Genomic DNA, 17556 nt, shown 5'->3' with positions numbered 1-17556 from the left:
CCAAGTGACAATAACAACAGCAACAACATCAACAACAAAAACCTTTGCTCGTTTGGCCCAAACCTGTTCAGCTCCTGTCCTTGCAGGTGAAGTGGGTGCTGCTGATAATGCCCAAAGACTTCAAATACTATCGGCTTGGTTTTGATATATTCCACAAATGATTCAGTGACCTCCACTGCAATCTAGTAGGGCATAAAAACAGACTTGATTAGGGAGAGATTCGTTAGAAGAAAATACACATATTGGCTGCAATCAGAACGTTAGCGCTTCTGAGTCCCCAGTATGTGCTACGTATCTGACTACGCAGAAGACGGAAAAGCGGCTCCTGTGGTTTCCATCTGCACATAACTTGACTGAGCGTCAGGCATTCCAGAACTTCCATCATTTGCCCCAACTGACCTCCGCCCTCCCTGCAGCTCTTCACGCATGTATTGTTTCAGCTCAAACTCACCTGCTCTCTCCTCTGCCATGCCTGAGGCTGGCCCAGGCTGCAGACCTTGCCATAGTTCCATACCTCTAAGTCATTCCTAGACTTCAAGGCCCAGCTCAAACAGTGACAATAAGAAAACATGACTGTTGATCACATGGCAGATACAATGCCAAGTGTGACCCACCTTTTCTTACTTATACTATACCCTCCAAGAAGTTTCCCCACCTCCTTTCTCCACCCAACCATCCACCCTCAACAAAAAAAGTAACTAGGGCTGGCCCAGTGGCTCAGGTGGTTGGAGCACAGTGCTCCTAACGGAGGTCGCTGGTTCGATTCCCACATGGGCCCGTGGGCTGCACCCTCTACAGCTAAGATTGTGAACAATGGCTCTCCCTGGAGCTGAGCTGCCGTGAGTAGCCGGAGGTCGGCGTGAGCTGCCATGGGATGCTGTGAGCGGCTGACCGGTAACCGACTGCCTCAGCAGTGAGGAGGTTTGGGGGGGGTGTGCAAAGCTCATAATACCAGCATGGGCCAGGGAGCTGTGTCCTACACAACTAGACTGAGAAACAATGGCTGGAACCAGAGTGGGGGGGCAGGGGAGGCAGAGGAAGGGAGGAAAAAAAGAAACTCAAAGGATCTGTCTGTTAATGGAAATAGCTTTCCTTTCTCTGTACTCCCACTGCATTTAATGAGTACCTGTCTAACGTCTCTGTATCTTGTACTACTGTTGTTTAAAGAAGCTTTGCCTTTCCCGTCAACCGTGAGCTCTTTGGGGACACAATCATGTGACTCATCTGTGCATCCCCAGGGGAGTCAGGCACAGCCCTTGTGCACCGCAGCCAATCAATGCTTATCGGATACACACATACTAGTTATTTATATAATTAAATACAAAAAGAAAATATGTGCTTTGTGTTTGCATGTTCTGTTTTTGGATTGCCCTTTCCTCTCGTACTTCACAGAGAGTGGACGTGGTTAGCAAGAGAATGAGAGACACGTTGTGTAGTAGTGAAGATCCGGGACCCCAGAGCTGCACGTCCCTGGGTTCAAACCCCATCGCTGCCTCTTCCTAGTTTTGTAACCTTGGTGAGTGACTAACTGCTTTGTGCTTCAGTTATCTCAGCCCTAACATGGGGATTATCATCGTCTATAGTGTAAAGGTGAGGAGTAAATGAACTGAGATACAAAAAGCACTCTAACAGTGACTGACACAAAATAAGCTCTCAATGAATGTAGCTACTGTGATGAGGACGATGACTTTGGAATAGTTTGAATGAACCTTCCTAGAAGAGAGGGACGGTCTCTTTTCTTTCTCAACATATAAAAGAGCTATAAGGGGCATTAATAGATTAATCACAGTATCAGCTACAGGGAAAACAGAATCTGAACCTTAGCTACAAAAGGTATTTAATAGTTTCTATCTTATTTGCAACTGAACAATGTAAGTACCTTATGGTTTACAGGACAAGAAATATATTAACTTTAATAAAACTCATACTAAAATGCTTATGTTGCTAGGAAGGAGACACTAAAAACATACTACATTCAAATTGCTGGAAGATTTGATTGGCCGATCAGCCAAACACCACTCTTGGGGCCCATTGTAATTCAGACAAGAAGGCCAGGCGCACTGCCCACCCACTGAGGATGAGCTCACTGCTCTGGCCACTCCCTCCATTGTCTGCTCTCCCCATGGAGAGGGGGGTTCTCATGGCAGCTCAGATGATCACCTTCCCTCGACTGAGAAAGCCAGAGGGAGCCCACTTGACTGTCTCTAATCACCCAAGGTACCACAAACATGAAATATGTCTGACAAAAATGTCCACGTCACTTACATTCTGCACATGATAGAAGCCCAGAGGACTTCCTCTGCCGTTGTTTTTGAGGGGTTCCGTGGAGAATGCTTCATCATGGCGATGCAAAAAGCTTAATAAAAACATAAGACACGTGAATTTTAAATGAAATGGTGTCATCAGGATCTATGTTTTAAGAGCTCGACTTGGATCCCATGGAAAGAAGCAGTCTACGTAAGCAGTCTTTAATTGGGCCAAGTTATCTACATTTCTTTGTCAAAACATTTTCCATATCTCTCAGATAGCATTTTAGATGTTAGTTCAAAAATGACTGAAAAATTAACTGACCCCATCACTTAGCTATGTCGATGTATATGCAAGAATGTGAAGAGTGAATTTAGTGAACTGTTGTTTCGTAGATTTCCATTGAGAATAAAAATTATGAAATCATTTTGTGTAGAAAGATCTGGCAGATTCAAGCTTGTAGAAGGCAGTTTTAGAACCTGTGGATGGCATACCTGCTGAGAAGTCTAAGACCAGCTACGAGGGGATGCAAATGTCACCTCCTACAGAAAATCTGTCCTGACTTACCCAGTTCTGTGTTCCCACAGCACTAGGGACCCGTTTTTCTTCAATAGCAATGATTTCACTGTTTTGCAATAATGTATTGATAAGCCTGTGTCCCCAGAAGACAGTATCTCCCACAAGGCTTGAAATATATATAGCAGATACTCCTGAATTACTTGTTAAATGTTTATTTGTTCTCGCAAATGGTGAGCTTTTAATTGTTCTCTCTCCCTCCCTATTATTAGTCTGAGTTGAAAAGAAGCAGAGGATTAACGCATCCTCAATACAAAGATTTGCTGCCAGACAGAAATATCCATCAGAAAGGCACCCCACACACCCGCAAGAAAAAAGGGAAAAATACTTTTTGAATAAGGGCAGAGAGACCAGGAGTATGAACTCTGTCTTCCAAAGGTGTTCCCTGTGTCTGAGGACACCTGTCCTGTCCACGCTGGCCGGGGTTCCAAACCACGGATGCCACCTACGACCAGCACTGCAGCGTTCCCTACCCTCATGTACCTTTTCCTATTTTCTTTTTCCTCATTCTTCTACTTACCCCTCTCCCCTTCCTTCTCTTCTTACTGCTTTTCTTCTTCCATTTTTTCCCTCTCCAGACTATACACACTGTACCCACCAGAGGCCCCACGGGCAGCAGCTCATCTCTGATCTACACGCTTTCAATGCTCCGCTTGAAGCAGGTGCAAATATCCTGGGGTTCCACACCGGTGACACATGGAATCAGTCACACTGCTCTACAGCTGTGTCTTCCCTGTGCATGCCAGATGAGAGTTTATAAAACCCCCCAAAGAATTTGAGTCTTTTTTCAACATGAACCGACATGCCCTTTCCTCCAGGGCTAGCGCTAGGTGGAAGCTTTGCTGCTCTCTTTTCAGGAGATTTTAGGACAAAAGTCAACATACCATTGTCACTTCAGATATCAATTAACCAAGTAGGTTTCTTCCATAAACTACATCAGTTACCTGACTAGAACAGTAAAAGTTAAAAAAAAACAAAAAACCTAATTCATCTAGCTAGCTCCATCCCACCCTAAATTTGAGACATTTAGAGAAAATGCGTTAAATAGGCAAATTCAATACTACGTGGATAATACTGCAACAGTTATGTGTTACATCAAATGTATTAGTAGCCTGCTATGGAGTAATCACATTAACTCAGGACTTGGCTAAGCTCTACATAAAAGCAATGCTTTATAAACTGCATTAAGGCCCCTAGGAAGGGCATGACACATAATAAGGCAGAGGGATGGCAGAACCCCAAAGCAGCCTTTTGGTGGCACCAGTGGCAAACTGGACTTTAGGAATGGGACTTCATTCTCTTGTACTGTGGCCCTTTCCAAGTACTGCAAAGATATATTGATGTTTGAAGGTATTAGAACTTAAGTCTCAAAAAAACAGTTTTCCTAGAAAGGTTGCGAGAAGAAAGTACCTAGAGCATAGAGTTCAAGAGGGTTACAGGATAGAAAAAGCTTATGAGTGGATGAGAAATGAAAACTGTCACATCTTCTCTACATACTAGCTTTTTTTTTCAATTCATATACAATATTACTACTGTTCTTTATGTTATTTAAATTTTCCTTTTCCCAAGCACGAAAAGGGCAACTTGGTAACTGTATAACTCACTGCTTTGTTATTTATTAGTAAGACCCTTCAGCATGAAGAGCATTAAAACAACTAATAAACAGGCTTATTGGGATCAGAGCCTATATTCCTAGCAGAGGAGGACAGTCCACAATAGAACCTTCCAGCAGGATGTGTGGCCACACTCTTCCCCACAATGAACTCTGGTTCACTCCTTTACAGATTTCGGGTTCTTACTCCCATCTCCAGTGAAGAAAGTATTTCAGCTGGTCATTTCTCCCTCAAGAGCGTCAGTATCTCACCAATGGAGAGCACTCTAGCAGCACAGTGAGTGCATCATCAGCTGGGCTGCCAGCTAGGCGGCAGGGAGAAGGGCCGGCTTACTTGAACTGACAGAAGATATCCGCATACTCTGGGAGGATCCCACTGGCCTGCAGCACTGTGACGCGGAAAGTGAAGGCGCTGCCCAGTTTCAGGTGGTGGCCAATCTCTTCGGAGAAGCCTTCCATTACCATCTTCCCATCCAGCAAAGTGCCGGACTTCAAATCTAAAGAGGGTCAAATGAACATACACAGGGTTCAAATCACACACAGACCACCTTTCAAAGAGGAAAGAGTAGGGCATTCTTTCCACTCCTAGTGGAAGAAAGTGACCATCTCCCTTGACAGTGGTCAATATTTTTCCCTCTTTGAAAATGTCCCCAATCATAGCAAACTCTGTTTACACACCCAAGTCATTCATTCGATGGATTTCTTCTGGAGGAGTGATGACCTCTGAACTCTGACCCTGCCCTTCCACAATCCTCAGCTCTTCCAAGGACAAACCAGAACGAGTCATTGCAACTGATGAAAAGTCACTCTGAAAACAAGGCCGGAGGAGGTAGATGATAAAGTAGCATAACAGCATCTTTCCCCCGCCCATTTCCTTACTTTTATTTGCCTAACAAATCATAGGGACTGGAAAATTATGTGGATTAAGAGCTGCCTGAGGAAAGGCAATAAATAAAATTAAATGTTGGTCCTTCACCTTTACTGTCGTAATCGTCACACAGGTCCCATACTCTATAGAACACGCCATGATTACCCATACTTTTTAGTTCTAGAGAGAACAATTGTTCTCCAGGCTGAATGTCTTCCTTATAAACCTGTCTACTTCTTTCTCCTTCCGTAAGGTTTTCCTCTTCCTAGAAGGTTTCTCACCTGATTGAAGTACTCGTTATCAAAAGATATTTTAGCTGTTCCTGACTGTCGGATTCCAGAGCCGTAATCAGGAGCTTCCTCATCCGCTAAATAGAAAAAAATAAATAAGTGAGGATCGAACGAGATTACATATGGGGCAGAGGGGAATGACTCTTACTGGGTTATAAAGTAAATTATAAAGTTGTGGAGCCTTGGGGTTCTGAGAACTTTCACAAAGAGGAGACATGAAGAACAATCCTTTTGCATTAAGAAAGAATGAGACCTAAGCAGTAGAGTCACATGGCTGCTTCCACCCAATCATGTAAACTTACCAACCTCCTTAGCTCAAATGAGACTAGTGAGTAAAGAATCAGTTTTATGCTTGATGTTGTTCACATGTCATATCCAAAAATACTGACCCCTTCACGTGACAAGATTATATTCAATAATACCCAACAAATATTTGAAAATATTAGTCTGCACTTATGGAGACTTCCCATAAACTCAACACTTGTGACTATGTCACAGATTTCCGTGAGGAAAAGCTGAAAGGTCACGAAACACAGCATAGCGTTTGGAAATTAAAATAGAAAAATTACAGGAAATGGCCACGTTCTTTCCTTAGAATTTAGGCTGGACCATGGAGAAATGTCAGATTCTTGATCCATGCATTCCAAAATAGTAGCCCAAGGATAGAAATGTCTAGAAGTGGGCTGGCCCAATGGCTCACGTGGTTGGAGCGCTGTGCTCCTAACGCCAAAGTCACCGGTTCGATTCCCACATGGGTCAGTGAGTTGTGCCCTCTACAGCTAAGATTGTGAACAATGGCTCTCTCTGGAGCTAGGCCGCCCTGAGCTGCCACGGGCTGCTGTGTGCTGCCGTGGGCTACCGTGTGCTGCCAGGAGTGGCAGGTGGCCAGTGTAAGTGGCCGGCAGCCAGCGTGAGCGGCCGGCAGCCGGCGAGAGCTGCTGTGAGCTGGCGACCAACTGTCTCAGTTGGTGGGGAGCACAAGGCTCATAACACCAGCATGGGCCAGGGAGCTGTGGCTACACAACTAGACTGAGAAACTACGGCTTGAACCGGAGTGCAGGGGTGAGGGAGAAGGCGGAAGAAGGGGAAAAAAAAAAAAAAAAGAAACGTCTAAAAGTGCCCTGAGAGAAAATTAGACAAGAAAAAGCCCAGGAAATCCTCTGTTACTTCCAACGCAGTTCAGATACATTATTTACAATGCAAATGACTTATAAAGTTGATCCAAGAGTTGTTCTTCATGTTAAAGGAAATCCCTTTACCCCATTATTCCCCAATAGCAGGAGCCCAGACTAAACAGAAGCTATTCCTGATATAATATTTGGGAACAGTATTAGGGAGAAAGGGTTTCTCCAAGACACACACACACACACACACACACACACACACACACACACACGGCCGTTTGCATGTGGAACTGCAGCGTGGCCCATACAGAACTGGCCTGCTTTGTCTCCAGGCGGAATCTACAGCTCTCATTTCAGAAGAGAGTCACCTACCTGCAATGGCCTGTACAGCCACTCGCAGAAATCCCCGCACTTCTCCCTTCTCACTGACGATGGCCACCCTGTGAATCAGGGGCACTGGGTACAGCAGGTTGCTCAGGTAAACGAATGCCCTAGAGACAGCAACCGGAAGACAAACACCTGAGCATCCCACAGACAGACGCTGCCCGCCAGACTGCCCGAGAGGACCTTCATGAAACTAAGCTGGCTTCTAGGTTCTGTCTTAAGGTCCCGTCTCTGTCTGTACTCTTAGACCACCTCCAGTTGTCACCTTTCAGCCCAGATGTAAATGCTTAGTAAGGCAGATGACAGAGAACAGCTCACAACAAATTCCTCTCTATAAAAATTACTACTGTAGGTAGCAGAGTAACCATTGGAGGGAGACTTTCAAGATAACTGCTCTACGAATATAGCTAAGGATGGGGTACAGGAAGCCCAATAAAGAGCTTAACCTTTTAATGTAAGGAATTACAAAGAGGTTTGTTTCATTTTCCAAACAGATAAAACAGAAATCTGGTGACAAAAAAGGCAGGGGAATGTGACTGAAATACAGTTAACAGTTCTAAAACAGCTTTCAAGTCACAGCATTACGGGTCTTTATTTTCACTCTAAGAAACAACCATTATCTTTAGGCAGGGCAACTGATGAATACGGGCAGAGAAGCTACGCAGCCAGAAGTTTCTGAGTAGCGAGCTTAGAGGGCGCTCTGGATGGGCATCAAGATAAACGCAAAGGGAGAAGACGACAGCTGAGTGTGCTCCCAGGGTCCAAAACCTAATGCAGAAATGCATATACAAACGGTTAAGTTACAGACCTAATATTCTCTATTTCAAAGGAACTTGCAAAGTCCTATCACATTTGTACTTTTTTCTTATTTTATAGCTATTGCTTTTTTTTTTTTAAAGCAATTAAAAAGTGGTGATCACAAAGCTTAACAACGTTCATTCCCATTAGTGGATGGGAAACAATCTACGTCCAACTGTTACTGCTGTCTTCCCACTTAGTACATGCTGATCTTTGAACACAAGACAAGAGTAAACATTTGCATCAAGAAGTCAAACAGAACTAAATGTGATACATAGGCCTGTCTGCTTCTTTTCCTGCTCTGAAATCAACTTTAAAACAAAGAGACGATGAAGATGAGTGGATTCATGGGATTTCAACTCAAAGTAATGAAAACAGTTCTAAAAATAGACAAAATACACCACAGAAAAACAAATGTTAAAACTTTAAGACATTAATGAAATATAAATGAAAAGTATAACAAAAATAACTGCAAGTGAACATTAAATCAGATCAAATGATATCTACTTCCCTTTCAGTCTGCTTCAAAGGTGTGTGTGTGTGGGGGGGCAATGCCAAGAAACGGGGTTAAAGCTTTGTTGTATAAAAATGAAAAAATGAAAAGTCTTCTCAAAAAATTACCAACAAGACTCTCAAACATCAAACTCTGTGACAGTTTAAAGACTAAGGTTTTGGCATAAGGTACCAAATGGATAATTTCACTTCCAAAGTCAGCACACATACAACATCACCATCACCTCTTAATGGCATTCCAGCCAGACTTGCCCACTTTCAATGCCTCGGCCATTAGAGAGACATCACACACGTCCGTCCCTGCCTGGAGTCCTCTCTGAATTCTACAACCCCACCCACCTCATGCCTTTGATTTCACATCTTCAGGTCTTATTCCAAATACCGCTCTCTCATGACAGGTCCCCCCAATGTTAGATGATCTCAGTAATACACACGCTTCCATCATTGCTATGATTTACATTTACTTATGTGATTATTTAATTTGTGTGTCTCACCCATCAGACTGTAAACCCGTAAGGGCAGGAACCATGTCTGGTCTTGTTGGCCACTGGTGAGTGACTGAACATCCATGTACATAAGTAAACGGGAAAATGATTTGTCCTCTACTTTAAGTACAGGTAGAAGGTTTTCCAGAAAAATGAGTTACACCAGGGATAGAGAAGCAAAGCCTCCCCACTTTATGCTAGGCTAATTTTTCAAAGTTATATTCATGATGGATATTAACTATATAGAACATGTTTAGATTCTTAACTACACTTAAAACACACACATACACACACACTACAATAAAGTACTGTTTGAGCACACAGTAAGACAAAAATCTCCTTTCTGCTTATGGCAATGGCTATTCCAAATATAAGAAAACAGAAGTATTCTTATAGGTTTCCCTTTTTAGAAAGGACAATTCTGTAAGTATATGGCAGTGGCAGAGGCATCAATGCTGTTTAAAAACTCCTTTGAAGTTTTTGAACTGGAATTTTAATAATTACTCTGCATTCTTGAGAGGCCTTATACCTTGACCTAGCAGACTGAAGGAGAACAGGGATGAACGAGGAAAAGACATAAAGGATACATTAGCAGAAAGGTCTGTGGAATTACATCAAAAAGGGAAACAAATGTTGTCAACATAAAGAAAAAGCAGCATGATTGTGGTTCTAGGTACAGAGAGAATGTGAGTTCAGTACTTACACCACAGAATAACCAGTTTTGCCCCTTTTAACCCAGAAGAGTAGCTGAAATATTTTACATTTTGCCCCAAATTATGGTGGATGCTTTGTAACATCCTAGCATGCCATAAGAGAATAGCTAAAGGGACAAGCTCTTTTAATTTGTATATAAAATTTCACCAGAGGCAGCCAAGGAACAAAACTAATAAATGGAATTTCACAAGAAACTGGAAACGTTTACGAGTGAGTTGTATTTGCAATAACATGCCCACAAAGGAAACCCAATCCCGGGAGTCACAAGAACAGGAAAGAAGTTATTCCTCTTACCTGTGCAATGACCACTACCTAACCAGGTGATGTTAGTTTTGTTTGTAGAGGAGAAAAGGAGGCAAGAATGAAAATACAGAGCTGTGCTTCACTTCACTGACAGCTATGGCTTCACCTCCCCCTCCCACCTCTTTCTTGCAAGGCAAAGCTAGTTGCAGACCCTGGGAACCCAAATAAATGGAAGGGCCAATTCCTGAGACATAGCTACATAAATATTTTATTTGAAAATCAAAGTAGAGTGGCCTGCTTTATACCTACACTTAAATATCCTATGGAAAAAATGAATAAACTAGAGAGAAAATAATACATGTATCTTGAGCCAGTAAATTTCCACATTAAGTGGGATTCTGCCTTAAGCGTTCCATACAGCTGACTCAAAATGCTTCTGTATAGAACTCTTAACCAGGATGTTCATTTTGCCAGTATGCATGATAGAATCTCAAAGATAAAAAATATCTTTGAGGCTTTTTTTTTTTTTTCCTACCTAACTCTTCATTCATTTTATACTTGAGAACCCAATAGGCCTGTTTATGTTGCCTGGCCTAAGTTAGGACCATAAGGTACCAAATGGATCTGCTGACAGTGTGTCCTCCTGACATCAGGTGAGTGTCCTTCCCACTGTGCCGTGGATGCTACCTACCCCTCACTGTGCGACAGCGCGGGACTTAAGTGAGCGGGGTTAGAAGCTGTGCAACTGGTACCAGGACCAAGTAGTTTATGGATAGCAGCCTGGTTCTACCTTCTGACCATCTCAGAATAGGATGGAAACGTGCTGAAGGTCACACACAGCCACAAAATAAAGCATCCCATTATTTGTACACAGAACTACCTTTTCTCAATGTTAATATAAATCAGCTTCTCTGAAATTCTAAGCATCTACTGATGGCAATACACCAGTAGAAAACAATATTCGTGGTTACATAATTCCTTTATGTTTATTTGTGGAAAAACTGAATGTCTCTTCGCCACTGTAAACCCCGAGACTATTACAACCCAGTCACAACTGAGGCTTTCGTTTCTATCAAAAAGCTTTTATTTTCCCCCTTTCCATAACAGTGATCATTTTCTACATTATTTATTTAGTTCTCACCAGGTAACCAAGACCATACTATGAGCTGTTTTAGAATCTCATGTTTCTACTGGGTCAGGCGACTCAGTGCACTTTAATTTTTAGATAATTGGTGTCTATCCATTTATCACTGACATAATTCTCATATTTTTAAAGGGCTCCAAAATACGTGGTTCTAATGAACCATTTAGGTTAAATTTAATACCTTAAAACCTGGACCGCTTTTTGGTTAATCCAGTGAGTGCCGCACTGCTGAATCTGTAATTAAAATTACTTCAGCATGACGCCTGGATGTGGACACGGACACCAGTGTTAGGGCACGTGCTCTCGTGCGAGTGCCGCCGCCCTGACCGACGGAGCTGGAGACAATGCCCGTTTGGGAACCAAACTTCACACAAAGCAGTTTCATGCATTGCTGAACAAACACTCATTGTTGACGTTGTCAACAGATAATTGTAGGAGGCTCATCATTCTAAAGCCCACAGGTACAATTTCAGCAGAAGCTGAAGATCTACAGAGGCTCAGTGAAACTGGTCAAAGGCAGACATCCATTTTAGACAGAAAGGAAACTTCGTGTTCCTGATTCTCTTTTGGATTCATAGACTGAACAAAAAAATCAACCTGACCCTCCTCCTGATTCCACTTTTGTCCTCTGGATTCCTGCTGGTGCCGCGAATCCTTTAGCCTAACCTTGGCCTTGCTCTGCTCTTCTCAGTTTCTCCCCAAAGCTTCCTCACTCACATTCCTATGAAAAGGAAACAACAGGCCACAGTAACATTCTTTGACCCTGCAACCTTTGACTCTTTGTTTTAATTAGTTTCTCCTCTGGGGTTTTCTCCTTCAGAAGAGCATTACTGGGCAAGTTAAGGCCAGGGGCGCTCAGTGCAGTCTTCACACATCACTGGAGAGCACACATCGCTGCAGCTGCTCCAAGGAGACGGAGTACCTCACAAGCACTGCCTCAGGGCTCTCTCCAGCCAGCACAGTGGGTCATGAATTGAACTGGCTAAAGCGAGATCATCCAAAACTGCACAAGGAGCCTCTTTAGAGCAAGAGCTGGTCCCTTTTTGCCTTTCTCACAATAACCTCACCAACCTTCCCACTAAAATGAACCATGGGGATCGGTCGTAAAACGGGTCATGCCCGTCACTGAAGAGGTCTGATCCCTCCTCCGTCCCCGCGTCAGAGCCGGTGTCATCCACGAATGCCTCGTCATCAAAATCCTCCATCTCATCTTGCTGCTCGTCAGCCAGCTCAGTGATGTCGGAATCGGCCGTGGAAAAAGTGGGGGAGGGTGTGCGGTCGGCAAGGCGCTCATTCACACAGCCATGGAAAATGGGGGAGCTAGACACCAGGTGAGACGCCGAGTGACACAGCCAGGGAGAGAGGAATAGTTGGTTAAACAGGAAGCTCTAGGTGCCGGCAGCACAGAATCCACTGAGGAATCAACACAATAAAAGCAAGTGGAAAGCAAAAGGATAAAACAAGCACACATCATCTGGTTCAGGCGAAAGGGACAAAAGGACTGATCCTTAGACTAAGAAAAGCAAAGGAAATACATGAGTAGTGTAACCCAGGTAAATAACATGCTGTAAAATGTTTCTATTCTCCAGGTTGCACAGAGATCAGCAGTCAGGCCTCAGAGGAGTCACTCAACATTAGGTGAAATAGTAAGGTTACAAGTTTTATTCCAATGCCCACGTCATCTGGAAGCAGACAACCAAATGGATGAAATGGTCTATGGCAAAGCAAGTATGTGCCTTGCTTGGGTGATGGGTCAATTCATCTCTTTTAAAAACATTCCACTAGCAGAGCGGAGTGGAAAAGACTTTATCATCTACAAAACAGGGTGACTTCAGTTCTTCCTTTTTACCCAGTTCCTTTAAAACTTTCAGAAAGTTTTTGCAATTGAAAAACAATTCAAATAATGAAATGATTAAGCTCAACACTTATATTTCTCTGCTTTTTAAATACTAAACCTCTCAGAACTTCGCTCATAGAAGCACCATTTATTTTCATTAAATGTTGAAAGTAATGTATACAAAAAAAGAGGCTCAAAGGGTGCCATTAATTCATACTTGGCAAAGATGAAAGTGAGATGAATTGCTTTAAAAGAAAGTGAGGACATTTCAGATCAGAGAGGTTGCAGTCTGTAAGTTGTAAGTCATATGGTGACACTAAACTATGCAGGATACAAACATGGGTTCTTTTTCTTTTAAATCTACCTTGCTCAACTGTAAGACATTTTGTGAATGAGTTGAGAGGCAGGGAAGACTGTTGATTACTTTGAAAGCATGAGACTTAAAACAAATATGCATGTTGAATAAAACTGAAGGGAAATATACCATAAGACAGAGCTGTTGTGTATGAGTGGACGAGATTTTAAATGGGGCTTTTTTACACTCATTTTCTTTTCTTTTCCTATAAAATCTACTGAGGTTTTAAACAATTAAAATAAAATCATTCATTTAAAAAGAAGACATCGATAAAATCATCACTTACCTTCCTACAAGTTTGAACCAATGGAACCGATCATAAAACGGATCGCTGCCAGTCATGGTGGTTTCGCTTTCATCTTGGGCACTGGAGGCCATCTCACCTGCCCTGTCATACATCTCTCGCATCAAATCCAGCCTCTGCCTACAGAGTAAACATAAAGTGTACTGGGTTAATAGCACAAGATTGCATTCAAATTTCACTTTAGGAGTATCTTCCATGTGAGATTTAAGAAAAAAAAAAAAAGAGCTGCTCTCAACATTTAATGATATTAAAAAGAATGAAGGCCAAAAGTACAGAAACCAAAACAGTATCCAAAATGTCTGAGTCTAGAGATAAGCCACCTAAAGTCAAGAGTGGCCACCTAACCTCTACTGAGTCACAGGAGAAATGTAGTTCAATGGTGTATAACATCTTAAATATACTGAAATGGCGGTAAATATGTCATCATATTATGCAAAGGAAGCTACGTTATAACTTCCCTGTTTATTACCGGTCATCCTGAAATCCAGGACAGAAAAGATGAGTAATTACTAGATCCACGATAGGAATAGGTTATCATGAAACTGGAATGTTTAAAATGTAAGCGGGTCTGTGGAGGGTAAATTGAATCCCAGCTACAAATGGCAATGGTATTTGCGGAGTGGGATCCATCCGCGCAGAGGTAAACGGATGGACAATAGTTTCGCTGGCCAACAACAGCATTTAGAGGCACAAAGCAGGAAGCACCAGTCACATCACAGACAGGCGAGTTTGAGGGAAGCCACTTGAGCGATTTCTTATTACTTCCTAAATAGAACAACTAGCTTTACGAACGTTTTCATACCTGAGTTTCTCCAGAGACCAATAATGTGTCGCGCCATTCTTCAGATCCTGGACTTCTACCGCCACCACCGTCCGAGGGAAAGGCCTGTCTTCCTGAGTTTTTTCCATCTCAGTGGGAAGTAATTCAGGAGGTAAAGGGGAGTACAATGTGTCAGTCAGCAGAACAAACTGAAACTGCACCTAAATGGAAAGAATACACCATCAACAAATGGCCTTTTTGTTATCAGCAAGTAAGCTTCAGAAGGAGGGGATCTCATCAAGCCCAATAGAAAAGAAGTCAAACATATAGTATGTGCTCAACAAACAGCTTGTGATTAACTGAAAAAAATGGTGACTTGTACACTAATCACAGACAATTATCCTGATTTCAAATTAAACTATTTAAAGAGTTTTTTTTCCTAGCCTGGCACAGTGTTTTTGCACAAACTAAAATCACAATATATTTTGGTTGACTGAAAGAAGACTTTTGTACAACTTATTCAAAAGATGCAAGAATACATCTCTATGTAGTCTCTCACTAATGGGGGGGTATGTCACAGTTTTCAATTTTCAATTCAGAGGCTCACTACTACTCTTAAAAGTGTTTACTGTGTATAGTAAATGCTTTGCGTGCATCACGTCATTTATTCCTCACTACCACCTTATATTTTCACAACAAACAGTAATTTAATGCTACATACAGCAGTAAGGAAAACGACATAGTCCCTGCCTTCCTTTAGTCCACTTGAAGACAGGAGTAATTAATAAGTAATTACAAAATGAGATGGGTGGCCAAGATTATGAATGAAGAAGAAATCTTATCCCTGTTTTACACTAGAATACAGCCCTAGGAGAAGATAATGAATTTTCCCCAAGCCGGGCCATCTGGCTCTCACCGACTACACAATACTGCCCTTCCCCGCTCTATGACTTAGTAGTCAGGAGACTGTTCAACAGTGGGACATACAGAATATCCACTCCTTCAGCCCTCACAACCTCCCTGGGTGGCAGGCACTGCTGTCAAGCCCATATCGTAGATGAGGGAATGGAGGCCCAGGGCCACTCGTGTCAACACAACTAGGAAAGCTGAGGTTGGAAAACACATGCCCATCCGTCACACAAAGCCGCCTCTCAGACCCTAGAAGAGGAGGGGACACACAGGACTTCAAGGTGCCAACTTAATGGTAGAAAACTAGAAAGAATTGAGATTTTCAGGAACCCTAGGGAAGCATATGTCTACTAATGCTTCTCTAGCTCTCGTCAGGAATAGTCTCCTTAGTCCTAAAATATGCTAGAAAACATGGTATTTTAAAAATTTCATTTAACAAATACACAATTAGTACCTATTTTCCAGGCACGTACATATATTTCGTAAAAGGCATATGTAACGTAAACCTGTTTCACAGCAAACCCCAGCTGAGCTCACCCACGGGAAGGCTCATTCAAGACAAGCACCATGAAGCCCATCCAGCTCAGCTGGGCCGCCAGGTGGATCACCTTCGCACGCCCTCCGCCCTCCGTACCTTCTTCTTTAATTCCACACTGATGGCATTGGCCTCCTTCAGGTAAACGGCATTGCCCCAGAGCAAGTCCCTTAAAGAAGTAAACTGGTGCGACTTCCATTTCCGGAAGGCCCACTGGGCCAGCTCAAATTCGTGCTGTGTCCAAGGAGCTGAAAGGGCAAGCGGAGTGGATTCAGTGGTGACCGCCCAAGCGCAGAAATCGCATCCCTCCTCTACCCATCTCGTCTCAAGTTAAGGGACTTTCTAGTTTCTCTGCTTTTGTTTTTCTTATTTCTAGGGAAGCTTACTAAATTCTGTCAATATTATGACAGCTGTATATCCATTTCAGAAAATTTTTAAAGATCCTGTTTATTTTAAAACAGTAGATTCCTCTTCCCTCTTTTTTAAAGATACATCTCTAATGTGTGAGTTATAATAAAGAAAAAACCCTGTTGTACAATGTCATCTATATCTATTTTTTATTTCTAGTACAGGGAAAAAAAGATCTTATTTCACCTCGATATTTAAAACTAAAGAATTTAGTACATAAATTAAGAGTTCCTTTAAAGTTAATATGGAGCCTTGAAACCACTGAGAGGTTGGGGTAGAGAAGCTAAATGTGGCAAATGTTTATACTGTATTATAAGGCAATAATGAACAATTAATGCTCTAATTCAGCTACAAAATTCTGGAAGAATTAAGACAGGTACATTTAATGTACATTGATATATTCCAAAGTCCACTAGAAAATCCCTGACATAAACCATAAACCAGCAAATAGAACAACTTAAAGATTAAGCTCCGTGCTTATTTGCAACATATATATGAATTTCACGTTAGGCAGTGTAAGTAAACTGCCGAGAGATTTATACAAAGATGTGCTCACAAATCTTGTGTTCTGAGGAATACACTCCCACTCCCACCTCAGCATTGAGCATCTTTTAAAAATCATCTTTAAAATGGCACAGTAAAATGTGAATAAATGGTAGGGTCAACTACAATCGAATCCAGCTTTGGTCCCAGACAAAGGATTAATTTGATAATAGAGATCCAACAGATACACAGGAAAGTTCCAGTCTCTAGATTTCACCTTCTTCTTCCTCTTCTTCCTCTTCAGTTGTTTCTGCAGCTAGGGATCGAGTCTCGACCTGCTTCTGCAAGGCCTGCAACTTACTCTCATAGTCCTGAAAGAAAAGAAAGGAGATAACATGTAGGAGAGAGAGGAGACAAGTAGGAAGGAGAAGGAAAATAAAAGGAACACTGGGGAAAGCAGAGAAAGCAAAAGACAACGGAAAGAGAAGATAGAGGCAGGAAACAACAATAAAAAGACAGACATACAGAGAAATACTTGGGAGAAAAAGCACACGAGGTAGCGTCTGTAATGGGTAAATGCTAAAAAAATAAATAACTGCAGTTTTTCTCTCTCCTTACTCCCCCAGACTCGAGGTCTTTACTTGAGATTGTGGTAGAGAAAGGGGGATTCTGTTGGAAAAAAAATGCATGTGTCCCTTAAATATTAAAATACATTTAAGTAGTACCTTTACACATCAAGCAATTCCAGAGAAAAACAATACTGGGAAAGATTCCATTCACCAATATCAGCAACAGTTCCAATTATCTAGCTGTTTGGATGGGAAAAAATTAGGACTGGAGACTCTGAAGTTCCCTATGGATGAAATACTACTATCTGTGAAGCTGTAGGATGAGTTTAGCCTTCAGGCAACCAAAGGATCACAGAGCTATTAGGACTGAAATAATCTACAGATTGCATTTAGTTATT

General features: G+C 42.2%; 1 protein-coding gene across 18 annotated transcripts in view; it reads right to left on the bottom strand.

Annotated features, from left to right (window-relative positions):
- Positions 1–17556, bottom strand: part of KIF1B (kinesin family member 1B) — a 130570-nt gene that overhangs the window by 26055 nt on the left and 86959 nt on the right. For 11 of the 18 annotated variants that reach the window (XM_074334070.2, XM_019746686.3, XM_074334066.2 and 8 more), the window contains 11 exons: positions 16867–16960; positions 15798–15946; positions 14297–14475; positions 13477–13614; positions 12070–12318; positions 7090–7208; positions 5585–5670; positions 5114–5243; positions 4770–4932; positions 2266–2356; positions 64–182 (listed from right to left, as the gene is read on the bottom strand). In XM_074334070.2, the coding sequence (XP_074190171.2) occupies positions 64–182; positions 2266–2356; positions 4770–4932; positions 5114–5243; positions 5585–5670; positions 7090–7208; positions 12070–12318; positions 13477–13614; positions 14297–14475; positions 15798–15946; positions 16867–16960 (1517 nt within the window). The remainder of the gene's footprint in view (positions 1–63; positions 183–2265; positions 2357–4769; positions 4933–5113; positions 5244–5584; positions 5671–7089; positions 7209–12069; positions 12319–13476; positions 13615–14296; positions 14476–15797; positions 15947–16866; positions 16961–17556) is intronic. The other 7 variants (XM_019746689.3, XM_074334073.2, XM_074334072.2 and 4 more) reach the window with 1 other exon arrangement.

Source organism: Rhinolophus sinicus, chromosome 14 (assembly GCF_057876585.1).
Source record: "Rhinolophus sinicus isolate RSI-liver-muscle chromosome 14, RSI-T2T, whole genome shotgun sequence".
Classification (NCBI taxonomy): Eukaryota; Metazoa; Chordata; class Mammalia; order Chiroptera; family Rhinolophidae; genus Rhinolophus; species Rhinolophus sinicus.
Note: the sequence above shows the minus strand (reverse complement) of the source record. Positions and strands in the feature narration are given on the sequence as shown.